Genomic DNA, 26,798 nt, shown 5'->3' on the forward strand with positions numbered 1-26,798 from the left:
ATTACTTAGAGCTGGTCAAATGAAGGGTGGAGGCCTTACTTAAGAATTTAAACTGGGTGCAAGATTTACCAATTACAGCTGTGATTCCAATGATGAGTTACTGGAGAGACAGCAATAATTGGTGGAAACAACCAATCTGTTTCTAATAGCCTTAAAAAATGCCATACTTGATCATCTCTATAGATACTAGCTCCAAATATTTTAATTATGGCAGGAAGGACATAGTATTGTCATAGTAGATAGTGTTTTGTTTTCATAGGTTACTGAACAAATGATCGTATAGTCTTTAGAAAAGTTGTTACCCCTGTTTTCTTGTTTCATGACTTAAAATGTTATACACAGTTAATTAAATGATTGCCAAACTTTATGACATTACTATTCATTGGTGTGACAAATTAAATTTGGAGGCTACGTGAAGTGTTAAACTAGCTCTCCATCCCCACCCTCCTACCCCAACTAGTTTTATTCTGCTTTGGAGCATGTTCTCAACATCTATAGTTTCGTATACCTTTCTGAAGAGAGAGAAAAAATGTGCTTTCTCATTTCCACGTTTTAAACAATTTCAGAGTAGAGGCATTTTAAAATTGCATCCTTCAGGGATGTAACACTTATATTTTGCAAGCAACATTTGCCATTCATGTAATAAACATAGGGCAACATCCTATCACACCATAATAGCTTACATTTACATGACTCTTTAAGATTTGCAAAGGGATTTACATATATAATCTCATTTGAGCCTCATAACAACCCTGAGAGTTAGGTGTTATTATTATTCTCATCTTATAGAGGAGGAAACAGATGAAGGTAGGTTAAGCAATTTGCCCAATGTCACAAGCTAGTAATCATTTGAAGCAGGACTCAAACTCAGGATTTGACCTTCCCAATTCTGATTACAGAGTTCTATCCACTGTGCCATCTAAACATTCTATGTATTACAGTTGTTGTTGTTTTAATAAAGTGGGAATCATTACTCCTTGAAAGCATCATTACAAGAGAGCTCCATAATACACAAAAGATTGTCTATTCTTTTACATGTTGGAATTTGGTTTACATATCATAATTTGGCTCATATACCACCTATCAACAAATAGTTCTAAATCTTATCCATGGCCATATGGTCAATATGTGTCCAAGGCAGGACTTGAATCCGGGTCTTCTCAACTCTAATGCCATCCCTCAGTCCAGGTAGGTGGTACTGCCTGTTTAAAACATGCAGGTGTGAGAACACAGACAAGTCACAACCACTCAATGTCTGCTGGGAGTAGACTCCCAATTCAACTCTGTCACTATAAGAGAGACATATTATTGGTCTGAATAGGTGGAGGGAGTTTCTGCACACAAAATAGCTCACAGATAAAATCACAGGTTTGGACCAGTAAAAAAATCAAATAATTCTCAGAATATGAAAATGAATATGGAAATTATATTTAGAATGTTCTCATTACACAAAGACTTGGGGGCTATTCCCTAATGGGACTAGATGATTTCTAAGACCCATTCCATTTTTAAGACATGACTTTAATACATATGTGTGTGTGTATAGTGACAGGTCATATTTATACACTGATATTTATATAAACTTCTTACTGGTTTTCAAATACTAATCTTACATGAAGTAAATAATTCAACAACACTAAAATGTACATATTTTACCAATGATATTTATAATTATTCCTTTTATATAATTTTATGCCAATTTCCATTTGACAAATACTGTTGATAAATCCCAATTTTTCTTCTTTAACATTTTCTGAGGAATGTTTTGAAGAGGAGGAAATTGAATAGTATAAACTACTCTTGTTTCATTATTTAGTTTATTCGAGTACAACATGCAAATTTTCTCCTTAATTCCTTTTTTCTTTTAAGTTTCTTTAAAAGTTTATAGATGGGTAACACACTGAAAATGAGGCATTCCAATTTAAAGCCCAAATAGTGAAAGCTCTGGTATTAAACTAAACTTAAATGCACTGCCCTGACAATGACCTCCAGGCTAAGTTGAGAAGACCATCTGTAAAGTGGGAGGCAATTCACTCATGCCATTTAACTGGGCCTCTCTCTTTAAGACTTGAACAACAAACTCTGGAGAATTACTTTGCTTTTTACTCATACACACCCTTCGAAGCCATAATAGGACTAATAGGCTACTTCATATTCTTGAGGATCTTCAGTTTAAAATGAGAAATTCATTCCAACTGGGACTTTGTTGTTAATTTCCTTTAAAAACCCTATGTGTAAAATTGTTTTTTAATAAAGTGCATTTTCAGTTATTCAGCTGTGGATTTTATCCTGGTCCTATGTTTGGGGTGAGGGGCCTAAAGAGAGTGCTAATTCAGTTGTATAATGGGTTCCTATTGTAGAAACTCTTCCTACCTTAACTAATTGACAACTTCTCTACAATTAGTTTGATAGAACTGCCTAGGGTAGGAAGCTATAAATTTACTTGCCCATAATCATACGGCCAGAAAACTAGGTAGAGGCAAGGCTTAAACCCAAATGTTCTTGACTCTAGGGCCATCGCTTTAGCCACTACTCCATGCTGTCTTGCTATTAAATATTTGGTGAAATTAATATTTTAGAGTTCAGTCTAATTTCCTGACTTTTCAGTAGTTTTAAATTTTAATATATTTTATTTCCCCCAATTACATGTTAAAATCACTTTTTAACATTTGTTTTGAGTTCCAAATTCTATCCCTCCCTCCCCTCGGAAGTAGGTTTTTTTTTTTTTTTTAATAAAACATTTAAAGGAGTAAGACACAAGATATTACTTAAATTTAGATTCGGAGGTTAGAGTTCAATTAACTTCAGTTAAGCATACTTTCTATTCTTTCAATTAGCATAATGGACAGTTGTATTTATCAGTTCAGCAAGAGAAAAAAAAGAGTTATCAGCAAGCACTTAATTATATATACAAACGGAAACAAGAATTCTAGACTGGGAGACAAAAATGCAGAGCTTGGAGCAGTGGTGCAAAGGTTACCAGCCATATTCATTTTTTTTTTTTGGCCGAAAGAGGGCGTTTTCCTGAGGTAATGCGGGGGTGGGGTGGGGCCTTTAAGTTTCTTTAAAGTTAAGTGAAAGTATTCAAATGAAATTCTGATCGTTTGTATTTTTCTAATTTGCGGAATTTAAATGTTTTTAAAGTCTCTTAGGTGTAATGAAGTATGTTACCCAAACAAATAATGTTTTGCGTGTACATATACCAATAATAAGAATGGTGAACTCTGTTTGAATATGCATGGAAAAGCAAGGAATTCCTGACCTGATAGCCAGGTCACTGACTTATTAAATCCTTTCCATTCCCGCCTTTTGACTTGCCAGAGATCAGGACTTGGGACCTGCTACCTTTCTATTCTTCATAGAGCTGCACCTGCCTTTGGAAAGGCAGGGAAATGGAAGATCCCGAACTTTTCCATTTGTGCCCATAAAGTCCTGGGCACGTTTTTTGGGGGCGGTTTGCAAACGTTTGCCTTGTTCCATCCGCGTGTGGAGAAGCGGAATAGCGGACTGGAAATCGTCCTCTGCAAGCAAAACGTCCCTCCGCCACGCAACTCTTCTTTCAGAAAGCACGCCTTGGTTTCACTTGGTCCGCAGACCTGGGTAGAACATGTCAAGAGAAGCGCCCGCGCCCTCCGGGACCAAACGGAAAGCAGAAACTGCATAGGTGGAAGAGAAGGGTAAGCGGGGAAAAGGAGCAAGGAGGTTTCTGGCGGCAGAGCGTAGGGCGCAGACCGACCTCCAGAAATCCGTCTTGGCTAACTCACGTCCCAGGTATGTAGTGGACGCTGGGACACTGGAGAAGTCTAGTTGACTTTGAGCTATGAAAGCAAACTTTTTTCTTTGGGCTGCTCAAACTAAGTGTCACAAGACTTGTCAGTCTGAGTAGAGCTCTGGATAGTAGAGATAGTGGGCCACATCCCTCCTCCTCCTCCTCCGCATTTAGATCCCCTTCAGTGACACTGCTTGAAAGAGAGCCAAGGAGAGAGGGGGAAAGAGAATAAGCGCTCGCGCTCTGCCGGGGAGACCCCTGAAGATTCCATGTCAGTAAAAGTCAGATGGGAATTTGGTCATTTGCTTAGCGCTTGTGTGTTCATTTGCAAATTGATTTATTGTATAAGGATCTTTAGTCTTTGAACTGAAGCGGTGGCGCCTGAATTGAGCTGCTATGTTTTGGAGCGAGTTGGGGAACAGAAAAGGCGCGTGTCCACTGTGGGTATGAACTGAAGGGGAGATGAGTGAGTTTGTACGTGTGCTGCAACTTTAAGAAAAAGGTCGGGGTGGTGAGTGGATTGAGGTTGGGGAGGAGAGAGGGAAGGGGTGTGGGGAGGAGTCCTGATGTAAGAATGCAAATGAGAGGCTCCCCTCCAACCCCCCGCCAACCCCCCACTCTACCCGCTCGAAATACAAATCCGTTCTCGCAGCTCCATGTGTGGTAACAGGCTAGTCCGCTACCACACTATTTAAACAGAGGATATGTATCAAGAAACAAGGGAGAATCAATGAGATCAAACGGGAGGCAGATGCTCCGTCAATTACAATCACTTGGACAAGTTTAACTTTTTTTTTTGCAAGTATTCTTTCAAAATCAACCTCAACAACGTCCAAAAAAAGAAGTCACCTCCAGGCAAAATAGTATATAGGAGGAAAGAGAAATAGCTATATGACATATTACAGGGTCATAGATACAAACTTAAAAAAAAACTGGTAACATTTCAGAGAAGGGCCCTTTTTTCCCGTCACTTGACGGGAGAAGGGGAATTCTGTTTTCTTAGGGCACCCAAGGGGGCGCAGGGACTAAAGAGGTAGAGGGAAGGGAAGGGGAAAGGGAGAGGGAGAAGGAGGAGGGTGGTGGGAAGAAGAAAGGCTAAGGTGAGTGGAAGAGGTTGCACCTCAGCACGATGCCATCCTTTTTGTTACTCAGTTTCTCTTCTTGCGCCGTGCTTAGCTGGGCGCTCCTGGCAAGTGGCGGCAGCAGCAGCATCGCGAGCAGCAGCGGAAACCGAGGCGGCGGGCTCCCTGTGGTGGAGGAGACGCAGAAGATCGAGGTTCTGGTGCTTCTACCCAAGGACAACGCTTACATGTTCTCCTTGGCCAGGGTCAAGCCGGCCATAGAGTACGCGCTGCGTAGCGTGGAGGAGAATGGGACTAGGCGACAGCTGCTTCCACAGGGCTACAGCTTCCAGGTGGACTATCAGGACTCACACTGCGGCAACCAGGCACTCTTCAGTTTAGTTGATCGAGTGGCAGTGGCCCGGGGGTCTAAACCAGACTTGATCCTGGGCCCCGTCTGTGAGTATGCGGCAGCACCTGTGGCCCGGCTGGCGTCGCACTGGGATCTGCCCATGCTGTCTGCTGGAGCTCTTGCCGCTGGCTTCAAGCATAAGGAGAGCGAGTTCTCGCACCTTACCCGTGTGGCCCCAGCCTATGCCAAGATGGGAGAGATGATGGTTGCCTTGTTTCGGCATCAACAGTGGAGCCGGGCTGCCCTGATCTACAGTGATGACAAGCTGGAGCGGAACTGTTACTTCACCCTGGAGGGGGTCCATGAGGTCTTCCAAGAGGAGGGTTTGCACACATCCGCCTACAGCTTCGACGAGACTAAAGCCCTAGATGCAGAAGAGATCGTGCGCTACATCCAGGCCAGCGAGAGGGGTGAGCCAGAGGAACGTCCCCATCTAGTGTACCTTTTAGCCCTCTCCCATACCGATTCCCAACCCCTCACTCTTCTCCTCCCTGAACATTGTAAGGACCTCAATTTTTCCCACTTTCCCTGGCGTTGGGGATGTGGAAAGGGTTGAGAGGGATGGAGAATGCAAGGTGTAACTGCAGAAGTCCGAGCGCTTCTAGCTTTGGGACGAACTTTTTCTCACTGGCTCGTGTATCACCCTCCTCACCTCCTTGGTAGAGGACGAGGGGATATGTAAGGGCATAGAGGGGAGGAGATCGGGAGATTGGAAGGAAATCTATTCCCTCTCCTTCCCTAAGTCTGGGGAGGGGAGGAGAGAAGTGAAAAGACGAAGGGTTTTCCTGTCCTGGTCCTGACGACTTATCTCGACTTGCCCCTTTCCCCTCCTCTCCCTTAAGGTTTGTGCAGTGTTGATTAGCTTTCCTAACACCCCGTTTTAAGTACTCCCTCCCCACCCCCCTCCCCGCCATGCCCGTCACGCTGTCGTCCCATGTCCCTTACTCTTCCGGCTACTATTCTATTTCCTTTAAAAGCCTCGATTGTATCGATTTCCCCCCATCCATCTCCTGGGTCCTCCTCCCTTCACCCACCTCCACCCTCCTTAGGGTTTCCACTCAAAATGCGTCTCTGCGTCCCGGCAGCAAACAACATCCCCTTTAGATTCTTGAATGTTTCCATCCCCAGAGCTTCCAAATAAGGGCAGCTTCAGGCCCCGTGCTTGCTGGAGAATTACTCAGAGGTTGAAGGGTCCACGTGGTTCCAACAGCAATGATAATTTGCTTCTTAACAATAAATGCCGAAATAAGCAAGAGATGGGAAATGGGTTGCGTGAGGTTAGTAGTTGCCGGTGAGAAAAGAAGGGGTTTCAACTTCCTATCCACTAATTTCAGGTTAGTCAGTGAGATTTACCAGGGAAATCAGGCAGGGTGCCTAATCATATCTGGATAAGGGCGCAATGCGCCAAGGGGATGCCGTCAGCTAATTCTAGAACACAGAGGCACCTCTCCGCCCTCGCCTTACGCCATTGTGCCTGGAATGGAGGTGGTGAAATCTCGGTACTCTCAGTTCTGGGAATGAGACACGTGAGGCTCAGGACCTCTAAGGGGTGCTCGAGCTGGCAGTCCGATTTCCCGCTGGTGTGTGGAAAAGGGCGGTTCCTCACACCTGAGCACTTGGCTTGCAGAGCATTGGCAGAGAAGTAAGCTCAGGCGCGTGGCCTGGAGCAGTTTCTGTTCCAGCCTCCACACTTTGTCATCAGAATCCGGAGCAGGTGGGAGGGCTGCTAGAGGCACAGCCGTAAGTTTTAGCGGTGCAGTTCCTATTTTAAACTAGGGCGCTGGGCGGATAGGTCTCCTAGTCTAGATGGAAGAAGGGGAGGCTCTGGGCTTGCGAAATACATAGCCAAAATCAAGCTTTTTCTTTCCCATCTGTCCAGGGCCTGCCTAGGACTGCCCCGAGCTATTGGCACATGAGCTTAAGTGACCACTTATGCCTTTAAGGCATACCATTGAAATATATACATGTATATGTACAATACATACATGCATTTACCTATGTAACACTCCCTCCCACCCCCCACCACGGTTGGCGCCCCAATCCATTCAGCCAGGATCTTGAACCGACCCTCTCTCGGTCTGCACAAACCTCCAGCTACCCAGATTACTCAGGATTTTTCTTTCCCTGTAGCGTATCACAGGTTTCTTAGCGGCCACACCCAAGATGTGAAAATAAACCCCTCCTCCTTCCCACCCAAACGGGGCAGATCTCTTCCATAGCTGCTTGTAGCCCCGGCGTTAGGACACGTTGTAGAGGGCTGCAAGAAACCGACAGGCAGAGAGAGCTCTGAGCATCAGCCCAAGTGTAACTCTTCCCTCGCCGCCTGACTAGTGTGAGCGGCGCCAAGCTGAACACTGGAGAGGGCAGGGAAGGGACAGATGCGTGCGTCTGACTGTTTTCGTGGATGTCAGTAGCTGGCAATGCTGACTCCCTCCAGGCTACTGCCCAGGCTTACCTCAGATTCTCGAAATAGGCATGATTTTTGCCATACAAAGGTGGGCTTTGGTTACCCCAGCATTGGAGGATGGGGGGGGGGGGTGAGGTGGGAGTCTCTATGGAACATTTCCAATTCCATCCGAGTGTATAGCTTCCACGTTTAAATTCAGGTAGCAAGGGCTATCTCACCATCTCTTCCCTTCTCTCCAGGCTCTCTGCTCTGTCTCTGTTGGGGGCAGCTTAAGTTTTCAGTTTTAGTCAAGGGTTTCAGAAGACCGGGACAAAACAGTGAGAGGCAGAATAAAAGATGTCAGTGTGTTCATTAGCACATTGGAGGGGAAGCCCCCATGCTTAAATTTTTTCCCCCTTGGGTCTTCTCCTTATAAGAGGAAAAATTTGTACGTTATTGTTTAAGATTCTAATACAAAAAATATATTTAAATGTGGGGGTAATATCTGATAATGGATGATGGATGAGTTCATGAAAGAAAAAAGGAGGAGAGTTAAAGCTATACATACACACACACACATATATATGTGTGTGTGTGTGTGTGTGTGTGTGTGTGTGTGTGTGTGTGTGTATGGGATTTTGGAAACCAGAAGGAAAAAAAAAACATTAAAACACACACACACCACACTATGAAAGAATAAGATACACCAGGTCCTCTTTTCAATGTGCTTCTCCCCCACCCCAAAGGATTAAACATAAACATGGGCATTGTGCCTGGCACATAGTAGGTGCTTATTGAAGCCTTTTTGGTTGGTTACTTGAACTATTTGTTTTCAAAGAAAAGTCTACGTATACAGAGGACGTACTGCTAAACTATTAAGGACAATTAATTTTCAGATTTTCATAGCATCTTTTAAATGTTTTCTATAATAATAACAACATTAACTGAACATATAATGTTTAAAATTAGCAAAGAGTATATTACCTTTTAAATCTTTTAGGTATTTAAAGATTTTATCCCTATTTCAAAGATGAGGAAACTGAGGCTCGGAGAAGTAGCGATTTGGACAATGTCACACAGCTAGAGTCAGCTTCCGCTTAACTCTCCGTAGCAGTCTGACTACTGTTTGTGATATCAATTTATTTTCAAAATAGATATTTTTGACAATAATTCTCAAGGTACACAAGTTGACAGACTTCTTCACAAAAACAAAACAAAACAAACTAATTGTGTATGACCTTAAATATGTGGCACTATACAAAGAGAAACACAAACACAATGGTTGTCCCCATTAGAAGCTTATACATAGCCTGAGAGAAGAAATAAAGTAAACTCTCTGTTACTCCTTAAGGCAACATAGAAAATTAATTGAAGACATAAACATTCAAACAATACTCTTTTAAAATGTTGGTAGTTACACAATATACAAATTAAAACTGACCCCCCTAAAAAACTTCTGAGAACTATGTTGGGGAGAGCATGTATCTGGAGTCAGACCTTCCTACTACTATTAGGGGACCTGGTTTTGAAGCCCACCTGGGACACATACAAGCTCTGAATTTCTGGTCAAGTCCCTGTTACTTTCAGAGCTCAAATTCATCATCTTTCAAATGGGGAAAGCACTTTTCAAACCTTAAAAGTGTGTTATTGCTTTGAATATTCAGTAAGAAAAAAATGACTCAAAGCTACTGTGCTCCTACACCCATATATTTTATGACATATAAAGAATGATTGAGTTTTTGTGTAATGAATATGTTGTTGACATTTAATTCTATTTAGCTAGCATTTGTTAAGTTTTTACTTTATGCAAGACACTTTTTTAGGTTCTGGGTATACCAAGCCTAAAGAAAAAACAGTTCTTTCCCTTGAGAGGCTTTCAGTGGCAGAAAATAATTTGAGGACCAAGAGAACTAAAACCTGGGGTAATTAGGGAAAGTTTGCTCTAAGAGGGCCTATTAAACTGAACATTGAATAAAAAATACAGATCATAATAGGCAGAAGTGAAGAGGTAGTTCATTTCATACTTAGGGACCAGCCTGTTCGAAGGCATGGAGGCAATATATAGAATGCCAGATTCTGAGAACAAGTGACTCATCTTGTCTTCAAAGGTGAGTGATATGAAGTAAACCTGGAAAGTAGATAAGCAAATCAAAGTCTGAGCAAAGAGAATTAGTGTTTTTTTTTTTAAGTACACCTAATTCTAGAGTTATTCTCCTTGAGTTGGCTATTCTACCCTAGAACTGAATATTGCTGGTTTAGTTATTCATGAGGGGATTAGTCTGTGCAATTCGTAGTTAGACCTAGATAATTAATAAGAATCCAAAGCAGCAGACACATGATTTCTTTATTAAGCAGTCTGAGATAAAGAATCCATTTTTTGGTCAGCACTGTTCCTAGCAAAGAACTCAAGATAAGTATAAATTAACTAGTACGTATACAACTAAAACAAAGAGCTATTTGTTCACTGTCTGAGTGAAGTATGTTCTAAAAACCTTTGGAGAACAGTACTTTCCGAACAAGCGAAAAAAAATGCTAACATACTTGAAGACCTACTATTTGCCTGTACAGAGCACAATATTTTCTATTTAGTTTGCAAATAATGTACTTTTTTGGGGGGGATAGAAACAACTCTAAGCTATTTTCTTCTTATTAAGTATAATCTACATATGCATCCTGTATAGTTGTGTGATTCATTCATGTATATGTATATGCAATACATGTTTACATGTGAATAATGTTGAAGAAGCTGCAGAACTCAAGTGTAGCAGCCTAAAAGCCTGGTGCTGTACTGAAATTAAACTCAGTAAAACCTTTTTTTTTTTCCTTTTTGGAGGGCAATTGGGGTTAAGTAAATTGCCGGAGGTCTCATGGCTAGATTTTGTGTTAAGTGTCTGAGGTCGAATTTGAACGCATGTCCCCCTGACTCCAGGGCTGGTGCTCTATTCACTGCGCCACCTAGCTGCCCCTCAGTAAAACTTCTTGAAGCATGTGCAGCTCTCTTCAGTTTGTTCATGGGCAAAAGAATATTATTTCCCACCTATTCTCCTTCCTTCCTAAATAGCAGCTTCACCACTACTCTACACATTCTTGTTTTGCTACCACACAAGCCACATATAATATCTAACTTTCTCTTAGGGGCTCAGTAGTGGCCCCTTGTGTACCAGATTATGGCTCTTTTCTGTGCTACTCTCCACATGGTTCTAGAAAGTTTTGGAACCACAAGCCATACAGATTTCAAAAGAGGATGTGGGAAGAGGGGAAAAAGAGGGAACACATAGAACTCTACAAACTCTTCAGTACAGGAGAGCAGAGTATAATGAGTAGGAGCTGACTATACCTAAAATCCATCTAAGATGCAAAAGTATCAGAGAACACGATCTCAGATAGACACTCAGTCTTATTTTTAATAATATTTTATCAAAAGTACATTTCAGTAAATTAATGGGTGGCATAATTGGAAAGAAAAAAAAGTCAGTTTGTTCACTGAGGGCTATGTGGGACCACAAGAAGTCTTCAACCTGGCACTTCCCAGCATTCCTACATGGAAACTATGTAAGAGAATTATTAGCATCATAAAAAGTCTCCTGGGAAGGAGATTCCTCAACTTTCCTTAGTGCTCAAGTTTCAGTGTTTCATTCTTTGAATATTTCCTCTAAGGCAAATCTAGAGCCTGCTTATTGAAATTTAATGCCAATTTTTCTCAGAACACAGATTTTATGAGATAATTTTTGACAGCCAATTCTTTTTCTTTTTTATGCTGATGGGGGAAAGGAAGCCAATTGAAATCTGAAATTCTTATCTAAGTCAGTTGTTTCAGCCTCCTTCTCAACTAACCTTTCTCTTTAATTTCCAACTATTGCCAAAAAAGAAAGAAATGCACTGGCTTCTGTTATACTCTCTCCCCTTCCATAAGTGGATTGATGAGAGGAAGATCTGAAATAAAGGGTCTAAATAACATGAATGATAACAAGTGAATTGGAGTTATAGAAGTCCTTAATAAGGTATTATGACATGTAGCTCTTCATTCCAAACGAATGCATTAGTCCTATCTCAAGTCCTCACAAACCCAATTCCATGACATATCCCTTCAAGAGCTTTAGCCCCTTTGTAATAACAAGTGTCAAACTTGGTGCCATAGTACATTGAGCTCACATGTATGATAAAGTAAATATCAGTCAGTTTAACTCGCCCTCCAACTGCCGAGGCAGGATTTTGCACAGTAAGATTTAAGTTTGTTTTGCATCTTTCAGTGCCCATGCTATTATAAGAGATACAAACTCTTTTCATTGTTGGCATCACTCATGACAGACAGCTATAGAAAGTGGGTGAGTACTATGGAACATTAAATGATTTATCCAGGGCAAACAAAAGTAGTGATTTGTCTATTATTTAAATTGCCTATCAATATTGATCAAACACAGACTGATCAAATTGCTACTTCACTAGAAAAAAAAATCCTGACAATTAATATTTACATAACTCTTTAAGCTTTACTAAGCAAGCACTTTCCTTACAACAGTCTTGTGAGGTAGATAGTTCAAATATTATTATTATCATTTTACATATGAGGAAGCTGAGCCTCAGAGTACTCAAATGAATTGTCCCTAATCATTTAACATCAGGGCCAGTCATGGACCCCCATTTCCCAACTCTAAGGCCAGTGCTATTTTCACCCACCACATTGCCTCACTTCAGCTCGTGTTGATTTTCTGTAACTGGCTACTGTATTCTGGAAATACTTGGATATTTTCTTTTTTTTATTTTTAAAAAATAGTTTTTTATTGATGTCTTTCCTTTTTTTAATTAATTAATTAGTTTTCAACATTCATTTCCACAACATTTTGATTTTCAAATTTTCTCTCCGCCTCTCCCCTACACCCCACCCCAAGATAACAAGCCCTTTCCCCCAATCTGTTCTCTCTTTTATCCTCCCCCATCACCCCCCCTAACTTTCTAGTAGGGCAAGATGGGTTTCTATACCCCAGTACCTGTATATCTTATTTCCCAGTTGCATGTAAAAACTTTTTTAAAAATTGTTTTTAAAATTTTGAGTTCCAGATTTTTACCCTTCTTCCCTCCTCACCCACCCCCACTGGGAAGATGAGCAATTCAATATAGGTTGTCATTTCCATAGTAGTTACATTGTGAAAGACTGTATTTCCCCCCATCCTATCCCCCCCCACTTGTTTTATTTTCTCCTTTGACCCTATCCCTTTTCAAATATGTTTGCTTCTAACTACCCTCTCCCCCAATCTGCCCTCCCTTTTATCATTTCCCCTCTTATCCTCTACACCACTATTTTCCTTTAGGGTTAGATACTCAATTTAATGTGGATGTTATTCCCTCCTTAAGCCAAATTCAATGAGAATCAGGTTGTCCCATTCCCTTTCACCTTCCTGCTCTTCCCCTCCATTGTAATAGTTTTCTCTTGCCTCTTTTATATGAGATAATTTACCCTAATCTATTTCTTCCTTTCTCTTTCTCCCAATTAATTCCTCTCTCATCTCTTAATTTTATTTTTTAGATATCCTTCCTTCATATTCAACTCATCCTGTGCCCTCTGTGTATGTATACATGAACATACATATGCCCACACTCACATACATATTTATATAGACATACACCCTCCTATACATACATATATATGTATACATATATATTTATACATATATATGGCCTTCAACTATCCTCATACTGAGAAAAGTCTTATGAGTTACAATTATTGTTTTTCCATGTAGGAATGTAAATAGTTCAACATTAATAAGTTCCTTATGATTTATTTTCCTTGTTTACCTTCTCATGTTTCTCTTGCTTTTTGTATTTGAAAGTAATTTTTTGTTGTTGTTCAGCTCTGGTTTTTATCATCAAGAATGCTTGAAAATCCTTTATGTCATTGAATTACCATATTTTCCCCTGAAGCATTATACTTACTTTTGCTGGATAGGTGATTCTTGGTTTTAGTCCTAGCTCCTTTGACCTCCAAAATATCATATTCCAAGCCCTGTGATCCCTTAATGTAGAAGCTGCTAGGTCTTGTGTTTTCCTGATTGTGTTTCCCAATACTCATATGGTTTCTTCCTGAGATATTTTCTTTTAAATGTAAAAGTGTGGGCCCAAATTGAGTCTCAGGTAACAGATCCATTATGCAGTAAAACACCTACTGTATGTCTTAAATAAGTCCCAAAATAATATTTTAACATTCAAACTCTGGGATAAAATTAATGCTTTTATTTTTCTTTGAAAAATGTTTAATTTTTCAGAAAAGATTTTTACAACTCAAATAATGAAGATATACTTGATTTATTGTTATTATTGTTAAGATATTTGTATTATTTTATTAATATATAACTCCCCCACCCCCACTCCCACTGAGTAGTATCAGGTAAATCTATCTATTTGTTCTTAATATTCTCAAGGACAACTTCTTATCAAGGTTTTTCATTTTTCCTCAACAGTTGTGATCATGTGTGCCAACAGCAATACAGTTCGGAACATCATGTTAGCTGCTCACCGACAAGGAATGACCAAGGGGGACTATGCTTTCTTCAACATTGAACTTTTCAACAGCTCTTCATATGGTAATTCTGGTTGTTGAATTTTTCCTTGTAATTATTATTTTAATATAGTTACTTTGTGGTTTTTAAGGCTTTCTCTACATTCCCTAGCATTAAAAAAATTTTTTTTTTTGCTTTTTTGGAGGGCAGTTGGGGTTAAGTGACTTGCCCAAGGTCACATGGCTAGTAAGTGTTAAGTGTCTGAGGTTGGATTTGAACTCAGGTCCTTTTGATTCCAGAGCTGGTGCTCTATTCACTGCACCACCTAGCCACCCCAGTGTTAAGCATTTTAAAACTGATCCCCCAAAAGTTCAAAGAATCCTTAAAGGGAGGGGAAAACATGTTAGGAATGATCTAGAGAAATTAATAGAACAATATAGCTTGTAGGATTACACCTAAAAGGGCCCATGTGTTCCAGCCTTCTCCTAGTTTGATGCATGAACTAGATTCAGAGAGATTAAAGGCTATCTGGACACACAGTTATATAGTTATCCCTTTCACATCTTGATTTTCTCTATTATGGTTTCTATATATCATGGGTTGGGAAAAGAAATTAAATAGGAATTTGGGGGGAGTTTTATGGAGGCTGTAAATGACACATAAAAAATTAGAAATTCAGAAATGCATTTTTCATATTATACAACACATATATACACATACATATGTGCATATATACTTGCATGATATACATATGTACATATATAATATATATGTGTATACACACATAGTATTATATGATATAGCCTGTGACCAAATACTTAACCCAAATTTTACAATGAGGTACTGGAAACACCCTATAAATGAAAAAGAAAAAAATTCAGACTTCTCTGGTAATGAAGGGGGGGCCAAAAATTTTTATATGGATTTACCAAATCATGGGACACTGCACCCATAACACCCATAACCTCCATGAAAGGAATAACTGTAGAGGTGAGAATTAAACTGGGATTCTCTCATTCCAAATCCAGTGCTTTTGGCCCTCCAAGCTGCAAGGAGGAACCCTGGTGGGTCATCCCATCCCATGTCCTCCCCTACAGCTTGGTTTCTTAAAATGCAACCCTTCTATAATTTAGTAGATGATTTTTTTTTCTTTTTGGAGGAGAAAGGCAGGGCAATTGGGGTTAAGTAACTTGCCCAGGTCACACAGCTACTAAGTGTCAAGTGTCTGAGGCCAGATTTGAACTCAGATCCTCCTGACTCCAGGGCGGGTGCTCTATTCACTGTGCCACCTAGCCACCCTTTAGTAGATGATTTTTGAAGAGTTCTGAAAAATTCATCACCCTGTAGTCATTCAGTAGATGATGAGTCTCTCTGAATTTACTGGACTGTTCCCCAGATAATAGGTATGCAATCTGTCACCTTGCCTGTCCTTGGATGCTTCCAACTTGATAGAACATGGTAGGGAATCAGAATAGAGCTTTAGTCAGTGTATTAGGGATATATTGGTAGTAATAGGTTAAAAAATTGGAGACATATGGAAGGTAGCATGGCTTGCCAATCTTAGAAATTCAGTATACAAACAATTTCTATTTTGCATACTGCAAAGCCTGTAACTCAAGTAACATATATTTTTTAGTAATTTCCTAATTATTTTTCATTCAGGCTCTTTTTCTTCAGTTTCTCAATTTAATTTTCAAAATTGTTGGCTCAGGTATTTAAACATTGTCACTTTTTTTGTAAAAAGCTTTTTGATCTTATCATGATCAGTGTCTTAAGTTACATTGATCATAACATTGAATTGTCTAAATGGGAGATTATTTTACATGTGATTTATCCTGAAGGCTGAATTTTGCTTCTAGATTTCTGGACCAAGAAATTTGAAATTTATATGGCCCTTCCTTTTTGCTTGTTTTCTTGGGTTGATATAATACATTTTCGAATATTTTAAAGACTCTTGGGATCTTTGTCACTTTCACCTTTGGTACATCCCAAGACAATTAGAACACTGTTTATGATAAGAAAATAGGCACAAAAAAAGAGATGTATTTCAAGTGGGTGATGAAAAAGTATATAGAGAGGTTAAATTAATTTAGATCAATGTCACTGTTTGAGTATTTAAAGAAACAATTCTGAAAGTTTCTGCCTTGAGTGGAAAGAAAAATATGTAGCCATGAAATAGGTATAATCATTTTCTCTATCAGTAAAAGACCCTCAATGAATTCATATTTATTTGAAATTGATTTTTTCTAATGTCAGAGGCATAAGACAATGGTCATCATTATTAGTCATTAGTTAGGTTATAGGGCTATAGAATATAGAACTACAAGTTATCTTCAAGATCATCTAGTTGAAAATTCCCTCACTTTATGGAAAAGGAAATTGTGGTCTAGAGTAGGTTAAATGACTTCCCTAAGAAAATACAAGTAATAAGGATCAGAGCTGGAATATCAACTCAGGTCATTAATCAATCAACCAAGCAACCAGCATTTTTAATATGTCGTGCACTGTGCTATGCACAAGGAATACAAAGACAAGAGTGAAATAGTCCTTGTGCTCAAAGATCATACTTTCTCTATAGGGAGACAACAGATGCACATACGAGTTTCTAAAAATAAGTACAAGGTGTTTTGAAGACAAGGGAGGGCACTAGAAACTGGAGGTGATTAAGAAAGATGTCATGTTAAAAGTCGTGAACTGAGTCTTAAAAGAAATTAAGGTTAAAATTAAGAACCAGTCAACCATTTGTTATGCACCAATCTACAAGCATTTATTAAGCATCTGTTATGCATTGGGCACTGTGCTAAGTACTAAGGATTCAAAGAAAGTCAAAAAACAGTCCCTGCTCTCAAGGAGTTCATAGTCTAATAAGAGAGAAATCCTTGTACTGGCTGTTCTCTCCCCTTCCTACTCTTCCTTCCCCCACCCCACTTAATAGCATTTATTTTTTTTCCAATTACATATAAAGGTAGTTTTCAACATTCACTTTTATAGGATTTTGAGTTTCAATTTTTTTTTTCTCCTTCCCTCCCTCTCCCTTTCCTCTCCCCAAGACAGCAAGCAATCTGATATAGGTTATACATGTACAATCATATTAAATATATTAAAAATATTTCCATGTTAGTCGTATTGTGAAAGAAGAATCAGAACAAAAGAGAAAAACAATGAGAAAGAAAAAACAAAAAAAATGAAAATAGTATGTTTCAATTTGTATTCAGACTTCATAGTTCTTTCTCTGGATGTAGATAGCATTTTCCGTCATGAGTCTTTTGGAATTGTCTTAGATCATTGTATTGCTGAGAAGAGCTAAGTCTATCAAATTTGGTCATCACACAATGTTGTTGTTACTGTGTACAATATTCTCCTGGTTCTGCTCATTTTTCTCAGAATCAGTTCATATAAGAGTTTCCAGATTTTTCTGAAATCTGCCTGTTCATAATTTCTTATAGCACAACAGTATTTCATTACATTCATATACCACAACTTGTTCAACTATTCCCCAATTGATGGGCATCCCCCCTCAGTTTCCAACTCTTTGCCATGACTAAGAGAGATGCTATAAATATTTTTGTATACATGGGTTATTTTCCCTTTTTAATGATCTTTTTGGGATACAGACCTAGTAGTGGTATTGCTGGATGAAAGGGTATGCACAGTTTGATAACTCTTTGGGTATAGTTCCAAATTGTTCTTCAGAATGGTTGGATCAGTTCACAACTCCACCAGTGATGCATTAGTGTTCCAGTTTCCCCACATCGTCTCCAACGTTTATCATTTTTCTTTTCTGTCACATTAGCCACTCTAATAGGTTTGAGGTGATAACTCTGAGTTGTTTTAATGTGCATTTCTCTGACCTGGTGATTTGGATTATTATTACTTATTTATTTATTTTGCCTTTTGGCGGGCAATTGGGGTTAAGTAACTTGCCCAAGGTTACACGGCTAGTTTTTTTGTGCAGGTGTTACATGTCTGAGGCCGGAACCAAACTCGGGTCCTCCTGAATCTGGGGCCAGCACTTTACTCACAGCACCACCTACCCACCCCTAGATTATTTTTCATATGACTATAGATAGTTTTAATTTCTTCATCTGAAAAACTACCTGCTCATATCCTTTGACCATTTATCAATTGGAAAATCACTTGTATTCTTGTAAATTTGACTCAGTTCTCTATATATGTGAGAAATTATACCTTAATTAGAAACATTGGCTGTAAAAATTATTTCCCAGTTTTCTGTTTTCCTTCTAATCTTGGTTGCTTTATTTTTGTTTGTACAAAAACTTTTTAATTTAATGAAGTCAAAATTATCCATTTCGCATAATGTTCTCTATCTCTTGTTTGATCATAAATTCTTCCCATATCCATAGATCTGATAGTTAAACTATTACCTAATTTGCTTATGGTATCACCCTTTATGTCTAAATCATGTACCCATTTTGACCTTATCTTGGTATATGGTGGGAGATGTTGGCCTATGCCTAGTTTCTGCCATACTATTTTCCAGTTTTCACAGCAGATTTTGTCAAATAGTGAGTTCTTCTCCCAGAAGCTGGTGTCTTTGGGTTTATCTAACTGCAGATTACTAGTTATTTACTACTGTGTCTTATGTACCTGAACAGGGGTGGGGAACCTGTGGCCTCGAGGTCACATGTGGCCCTCTGGTTCTCAAGTGGGGCTCTCAGACTGAATCCAAACCTCACAGAACAAATCTATTAATAAATCCAAATCCCCTTAATAAATGGATTTGTTCTATGAAGCTTGGATTCAGTCAAAAGACCACATTTGATGACCTAGAGGGCCACAGGTGACCTCAGGGCTACAGGTTCCCCACCCATGGCCTAACCTATTCCACTGATCCACCACTCTGTTTCTTAGCCAGTACCAAATAGTTTTGATGGTTTTTACTTTATAATATAGTTTTATATTTGGTATGGCTAATACATATTCCTTTGTATTTTTCCATTAATTCCCTTCATATTCTTGATCTTTTGTTCTTCCAGACAAATTTTATTATTTTTTCTAGCCCTATAAAATAATTTTTGGTACTTTGATTGGTATGGTACTGAATAAGTAAATTAATTTAGGTAGAATTTTCATTTCTTCAATATCAGGCTGAGCTACCCATGAGCAATTGATATTTTTTCAGTTGTTTAGATTTGACTTTATTTGTGTGAAAAGTGCTTTGTAACTGGGTTCAGGCTTTTCTTGTCAAGTAGACTCCCAAAATATTTTATATTGTCTACAGTTATTGTAAATGGAATTTCTCTTTCTATCTCTTGCTGCTGGGCTTTGTTGGTAATATATAAAAATTCTGATGATTTATGTGGGTTTATTTCATATCCTGCAACTTTGCTAAAATTGCTAATTATTTCAAGCAGTTTTTAGTTGATTCTTTAGGATTCTCTAAGTATACCATCTTATCATCTGCAAAGAGTAGTAGTTTTGTTTCCTCATTACCTGTTCTAATTCCTTCCATTTCTTTTTCTTCTCTTATTGTTAAAACTAATATTTCTAGTACAATATTGAAGGATAGTGATGGGCATCTTTGTTTCAACCCAATCTAACATTCATTACATATAATGCTCGTTGTTGGTTTTATTTTTTTTTTCATTTTTCAAATGCTTTATTAACTTCTGATTTACATCATTGATTTCTGTCAGATTTTGAGTTACAAATTTTTTCCCCGTTTTTCCTCTACCTACCACTCCAAAAGAGCAATCCCACAGGATACCCCTCCTCCAATCTGCTCTCTCCCATATCTTTTCCCATACCCCCTTAGACTTTTCCAGTAGGGCATGGTGGATCTCTATGCCCCAGTGCCTGTATATCTTATTTCCCAATTACATGTAAAATAGTAACAATAATAGTATGTGTGTATATATATATATATTTATATAATTTTAAACATTTGATTTTAAAACGTTGAGTTCCAGATTCATTCCCTTCCTCCCTTGTCACCCACCCTTACTGGGAAGATAAGCAGTTCAGTATAGGTTGTACATGTGCAGCTAATGCAAAACATTAACATAGTAGATATATTGTAAAAGACTGACTATATTTTCCTCCCTCCTATCCCACCTCCCACTTGTTCTATTCTCTACTTTGATCCCATCCATTTTCAAAAGTGGGTGCTTCCAACTTCGCTCCCCCCAGTCTGCTCTCCCTTCCATCATCCTCCCTCTCATCCCCTTCCCCCCTAATCTCCTGGAGGGTAAGATACCCTATTTAGTGTGTATTTCATTCCCTCCCTGAGCCAAATTCAACAAGAATATGGCTGACCCATTCCCTTTTGCATTCCTATTCTTCCCCTCCATTGTAACATTCTCCCTTGCCTCTTCTAAATGAGATAGTTTACCCCATCCTGTCTCTCCCCATCTCTTCTCATTATATTCCTCTCACACCTCTTAATTTCACCTTTTAAGTATCATCCCTTCCTATTAAATTGGACCTGTGCCCTCTATCTATGTATACCTGTAAACATATATACACACATTCATATATGTATTCATATACCTGTATAACCTCTGATATAACCATATATATATTTATATTCCCTTCAACTATTTTCATACTGAGAAAAGTTTCAAAAGTTACAATTAGCATTTTTCCATGCAGGAATGTTAATAGTTCAACTTTGATAAGTTCCTTATGATTTCTTTTCCCTGTTTACCTTCTCATGCTTCTCATGCTTCTTGTATCTGAATGTCAAATTTTCTATTCAACTCTGGTTTTTTCAGCAAGAATGCTTAAAAGTCCTTTATTTCACTGAATGACCATATTTTCCACTGAGACACGATACTCAGTTTTGCTGGGTAGGTGACGCTTGGTTTTAATCACAGCTCTTTTGACCTCTGGAATATCCTATTCCAGGCCCTTCAGTCCCTCAGTGTAGAAGCTGCCAGATCCTGTGTTATCCTGATTGTGTTTCCACAATATTCAAATTATTTCTTCCTGGCTGCTTGTAATATTCTCTCCTTGATCTAAGAATTCTGGAACCTGGCTATAATATTCCTAGGAGTTTTCTTTTTGGGATCTTTTCCAGGAGGTGATTGGTGGATTCTTTCAACCTCTATTTTGCCTTCTGCTTCTAGAACATCTGGGCAATTTCCTTGAGAACTTCCTGGAGGATGATTTCTAGGTTCTTTCCCTGATCATGGCTTTCAGGTGGACCAATAATTTTTAAATTATCTCTCCTGGATCTATTTTCCAGGTCAGTGGTTTTTCCCATGAGATATTTCACATTGCCTTCTATTCTTTCATTTGTTTGTATCTGTTTAACATCCTCTTGATTTCTCTTAAAGTCACTGGCTTCCCTTTGCTCCAATCTAAATCTGAGGAAAAGATTCTCCTCATTGAGCTTTTGAGCTTCTTTTTCCATCTGGCAAATTCGGCTTTTTAAGGCATTCCTCTCTTCGTTGCCTTTTTGAGCCTCTTTTGCTAATTGAATTAATCTGTTTTTTAAGGTATGATTTTTTCCTCAGTCAGGCTGTTGATTCTCATTTCATAATTTTCTTGCATCATTCTCATTTCTCTTCCCAATTTTTCCTCCACTTCTCTTATCTGCTTCTTAAGGTCCTCCATGGCCTGTAACCAGCTCATATTTTCCTTTGAAGCTTTTGGTGCAGGAGTTCTGACTTCACTATCATCTTCCTGTTCCATGCTTTGCTCCTTTTTGTCCCTGAAATAGGAATCTAATGTTGGAATCTTCTGGTTTTTTTTCCCTTTGTCTGGCCATTTTGCCCCTTAGTCGCTTGACCCCTGGGCTTTTTACCACAGTAGGCCTCTGCTACCAGACAGGGGAGCTTCCGTCCCAAATGCTGAGGTTTTCTCAGCTGCCAGAGGTATTAGTTGGGTGCCCTCTCTGAGGCTTCCACGTGCTCTGGCAAGCTGATTACGAACCCTAAGACCTCCACCCTAGACTGCAATCCAGATCCAAGCAGGTTAAAGCAAGAGCGATTACCCCTCAGCCTGGTTGCTTGGTCCCCCTACAATTTTCAGGCCAGGAGCTGAAGTTGCCACGTGGTGCTGGCTCTGCCAGATGTCTCACTGGCTTCTCACCCTGGGGGCAAAAGCCACGCACTCCCAACTACTGGGTCCCAAAGTCCATACTGCCCTGACCTCTCACATTGTCCTTAGCATCTTTGTTGTTGATAAATCTGGAAATGGCCACAGCTGCTGTTGATCTGGAGTCCCTCTAGCCAGTGGCTGGTCAGACCCGCCCTGGGGCTAAAACCTTCGGCTCACTTGGCCGCTTGCTGCCAACCTGCCGGGAATTATATTGATTTCTGTCAGTTCTGTTATTAATGTGGTCAATTATGCTGATAGTTTTCCTACTATTGAACCAGCCCTGAATTCCTGGTATAAATCCCTTTTTGTCATATTGTATTATACTCATGATAAATTGCTATAATCTCTTTGCTTATATTTGTGTCATAAAAAGGATCTAGTAGGATTCTCCTTTGATTTTCAAAATTTCTAATTTGGTATTTAATTGGTAATTTAAGATTTATTTTTTTGTAGCTTTTTTTATTTGCATGCCCAATTCATTGATCTTCTCCTCTATTTTATTCATGTGAGCACTTAGAGATAAATTTTCCTTAAGTACTGCTTTGGTTACATCCCCAAAATTTTGATATGTTGTCTCATTATTTTTATTCTCTTTGATGAAAGTACTGATTATTTCTTTGATTTTTTGTTTGACCCACTCATTCTTTAGGATTAGATTAGAATTACTTCCAATTAGTCTATCTTCCCATAGTCCTTTGTAACACATAATTTTTATTGCATCATGATCTAAAAAAGTTGCATTTAACATTTCTGCCTTTCTGCATTAGATTATGAGGTTTTTATGCTGTAGTATATGGTCATTTTTTGTGTAGGTGCCATGTACCACTGGAAAAAAGGTATATTCCTTTCTGTCCCCAATCAGTTTTCTCCAGAGGTCTATCATATCTAACTTTTCTAAAATTCTATTCACCTCCTTAATTTCTTTCTTGTTTGTTTTATGGTTAGATTTATCTAGTTCTGAGAGGGGGAGGTTGTGGTCCCCTACTAGTATAATTTTGATATCTGTTTCTTCCTATAACTCACTTAACTTTTCCTCTAAGAATTTGGATTCAATAGCACTTGGTGCAAATATATTTAGTATTGATATTATTTCATCTATGCTACCTTTTTAGCAAGATGTAATTTCCTTCCATATCTCTTTTAATTAGATCTCTTTTTTACTTTTACTTTATCTGAGCTCAGGATTGCTACTCTTGCTTTTTTTTTTACTTCAGCTAAAGCACAATATATTCTGCTCCAACCTTTTACCTTAGCTCTTTGTGTATCTCTCCACTTCACTACTTCAAATGTGTTTCTTGTAAACATTATATTGTAGGGTTCTGGATTTTAATCCACTCTGCTATCCACTTCTGTTGTATGGGAGAGTTCATCCCATTCAGATTCACAGTTATGGTGACTCTCTATTTCCCTCCATCCTGTCCCCCCCCCATTTATAAGTATTCTCTTTCCTTTCACCTTCTCCCTTTTTTTTTGCTCCTGACCACTGCCTCCTTCAATCTGCTCACCCTTTGTCAGCTCCTCTCCCTTTGCTTTCCCCTTTTTCCTCCTACTTCCCTATAGGGTAAAATAAATTTCTATACACAACTGAGTGTGTATGTTATTCCCTCTTTGAGCTGAATCTGAATGAGATTAAGTTTCAAACAATATTCACTCCCACCCTTCTTTCCCTCTGTTGTAATAGGTCTTTTGTGCTTCTTCATGTGATATAATTTAACTATTCTACCTCTCCCTTTCCTTTTTCAAAGTACAATCCTTTTTTTCACACCTTAATTTTTTTATATCATCACATCCAAGTCCACTTATATCCACACCCTTTGTCTATGTATATCCTTTCTCACTGCCCCAGTAAAGATGCAGTTCTCAAGTATCAACTTCCCATGTAGGGATATAAACAATTTATCCTTATTGAATGACATATTATTTTCTTTCTTCCTTACTTTTTTATGCTTCTTTTGATTCTTGTATTTGATGATCACATTTTCTGTTCAGCCTGGTCTTTTCATCAGGAAAGTTTGAAAGTCCCTATTTTCATTGAATGTCCCCTGAAAGATTATGCTCAGTTTTACTGAGTAGTTGGTTCTTGATTATAATCCAAACCTCTTTGCCTTCCAGAATATCATAATCCAAGATCTCCAGTCCTTTGATTTAGAATCTTCTAAATCCTGTGTAATCCTGACTATGGCCCCTTGAGATTTGAATTATTTCTTTCTGGCTCCTTGCAATTTTTTCTCCTTGATCTGGGAATTCTGGAATTTGACTGCAATATTCCTGGAAGGTTTTTATTTTCAGACCTTCAGGAGATAATTGGTGGATTTTTTCAATGACTATTTCACCCTCTGATTCTGGTATATCAGGACGGTTTTCCTTGACAATTTTTTGAAAGATGCTGTCCAGATTCTTTTTTTATCATGGTTTTCAGGTAGGCCAGTACTTCTTTAATTATCTCTCCTAGATCTATTTTCCAGGTCAGTTGATTTTCCAATGAGGTATTTTACATTTTCTTCTATTTTTTTTCATTCTTTTGATTTAGTTTCACTGATTCTTGATGTCTTATAGAGTCATTAGCTTTCACTTGCCCAATTGTAATTTTTAATCATTATTTTCTCCAGTTAGCTTTTGTACATCCTTTTCCGTTTGGCCAGTTCTATTTTTAAGGAATTGTTTTCTTTAGTGGATTTTTTTCCCCCAATTTAGCCAATTGTATTTTTTAAGGAATTGTTTTCTTTTCTTTTTTTTTTTTTTTTTGGAGAGCAATTGGGGTTAAGTAACTTGCCCATGGTCACGCAGCTAGGTTTTTTTTTTGTGTGTGTTAAGTGTCTGAGGCTGGATCCAAACTCAGGTCCTCCTGACTCCGGGGGCCAGCACTCTACCCACTGGACCACCTAGCTGCCCCAGGAATTGTTTTCTTCAGACAATTTTTGTCCTTCCTTTTCCAAGCTGTTGATTATCTCTTGTATATCTCTCATTTCTTTTCCCAATTTTTCTTCCACCTTTCTTATTTGACTTTTAAAATATTTTATGGGCTCTTCTAAGAAGGCTTTTTGGGCTTGAGACCAATTCATATTCCCTTTTGAGGTTTTACATGTGGGCATTTTGACACTGGTGTCCTCTTCTGAGTTTGTATTTTGATCTTTCCTGTCACCATGTGGTCAAGGCTATTTTTTGTTTCTTGCTCATTTTTTAACCTATTTTGTGACTTTTAAAGTTGAGCTCTGCTTCTGGGGCACAGCGGGCACCAGGGGCCTGGTTACTGGCTTTGTGGGCTGGGACCTCAGGTGCTAGTGGCTTCCGTACTGCACCGGGGTGGCCTGGCTTAGTTGTGCCTGCGTTTGCCTAGGTTCTGGGGCTGGCAGTTTGCCTTCTGCACTGTACTGGAGGCCTCACAGCTGACTTGCTGTGTCATTTCCCTCCTGACCTTGATTTAACATTGTTTCCAAGGGAAACTGGGGAGAGCTCAGGCAACTTCCCAGCTTCTTTCTGCCATCTTGGCTCCATGGAAACTATTTTGACAGAGTTGAGAAGAGAGTACATTCTAGAAATGGAGGATAGCCACTACAAAGGTGTGGAGAATGGAAATGGAATGCTTTGTATGAGCATTGGTAGGAAAGACAGTTTGCTTGGATTGTAAAGTAAGTTCATGAAGGAAAGTAATATATTTTGAGATTAGAAAGATAAGTTAGGGTCATATTGTATAGAATCTTAAATGGCAAACAGAGGAGTTAATATTTACTCCTAATAGGGTAACCCTCAGAATTTATTAAGTAGGGACATGACATGATCATATCTTTCTTTAAGAAAATCCTTTTGGTAGCTATATGGAAGATGAAGTAGAGTGCAAAGACACTTGAGGCAGAAAGACCAATTAATTAGAAATCTTGATTCTTTGGTGAAGGAAAAGGAGGCCATCTTTTGCCTTAATTCTTAACTAGCCTTTAAATACTGAATGGGCATTGACTTAGACAAACCAAGACCTGGGGAAAGACCTTAGATTAAAAAGGTCAACGTCTGGTTCCATTGCATCCAGGGCCATCACCAGTCATCTTGACCTATGTCTTGCCACTGAACTTCTATGGCTCTGGAGGAGAGAGTGAGACTGATGACTTCACATAGCCCTGCCTTACTTATATTCAATTCACTTGAAAGTCAAGACATCACACTCCTGATATCATTGTTCCTCTTCAAGAAGAAAGGACAAAGAACTACAACAGTTTTTTAATAGTCCAATAGGAAACAACGAGATTTGAACTAAGGTGATGGTTGTGTGGATGGATAGAAGAGGGGAAATGTGACAGATGTTATAGAGGTAGAATCAACAAGATTCAGTAGCTGACAAGATATATGGGGTAAGAGTGAAGATTTGAGCGTAATCCCAAAGTTGTGAACCTGGATGGTTGGAAGGATGATGGTGGTATTAATTAAAATAGGAAAGCTCAGAATAGGAATGTGTCTTGGGGTAGAGGGTGGATAATGAAGCCTCTTTTGGACATTTTGAATTTGTGGACACTCAGTTGGAAATGTCCATTGGGCAACTGATGATGTGTGAGTGACATTAAAGAACTCTAGTACGTCTGCATAGCCCATTGGGATCTAATAAGGTCACTAAGTGGGAAGG

The 26,798-nt window shown here is 38.9% G+C and overlaps 1 protein-coding gene across 7 annotated transcripts in view; it reads left to right on the top strand.

Annotated features, from left to right (window-relative positions):
• The first annotated feature begins 2,736 nt into the window (after nt 1-2,736).
• LOC138172719 (atrial natriuretic peptide receptor 3) overlaps nt 2,737-26,798 on the top strand; it is an 88,284-nt gene continuing 64,222 nt past the window's right edge. Inside the window, exons 1-3 of one of the 7 annotated variants that reach the window (XM_069102513.1) lie at nt 2,737-3,677; nt 4,922-5,652; nt 14,084-14,206. In XM_069102513.1, the coding sequence (XP_068958614.1) occupies nt 5,079-5,652; nt 14,084-14,206 (697 nt within the window). In that variant the 5' untranslated portion in view covers nt 2,737-3,677; nt 4,922-5,078. Of the gene's footprint in view, nt 3,772-3,848; nt 5,653-7,528; nt 7,738-14,083; nt 14,207-26,798 lie in introns of those variants that run through there. The other 6 variants (XM_069102504.1, XM_069102529.1, XM_069102540.1 and 3 more) reach the window with 6 other exon arrangements.

The sequence above is a fragment of the Petaurus breviceps genome, unplaced genomic scaffold (assembly GCF_028583685.1).
Source record: "Petaurus breviceps papuanus isolate PSGF00001 unplaced genomic scaffold, PetGlider_PUasm1.0 129, whole genome shotgun sequence".
In the NCBI taxonomy this organism is placed as follows: Eukaryota; Metazoa; Chordata; class Mammalia; order Diprotodontia; family Petauridae; genus Petaurus; species Petaurus breviceps.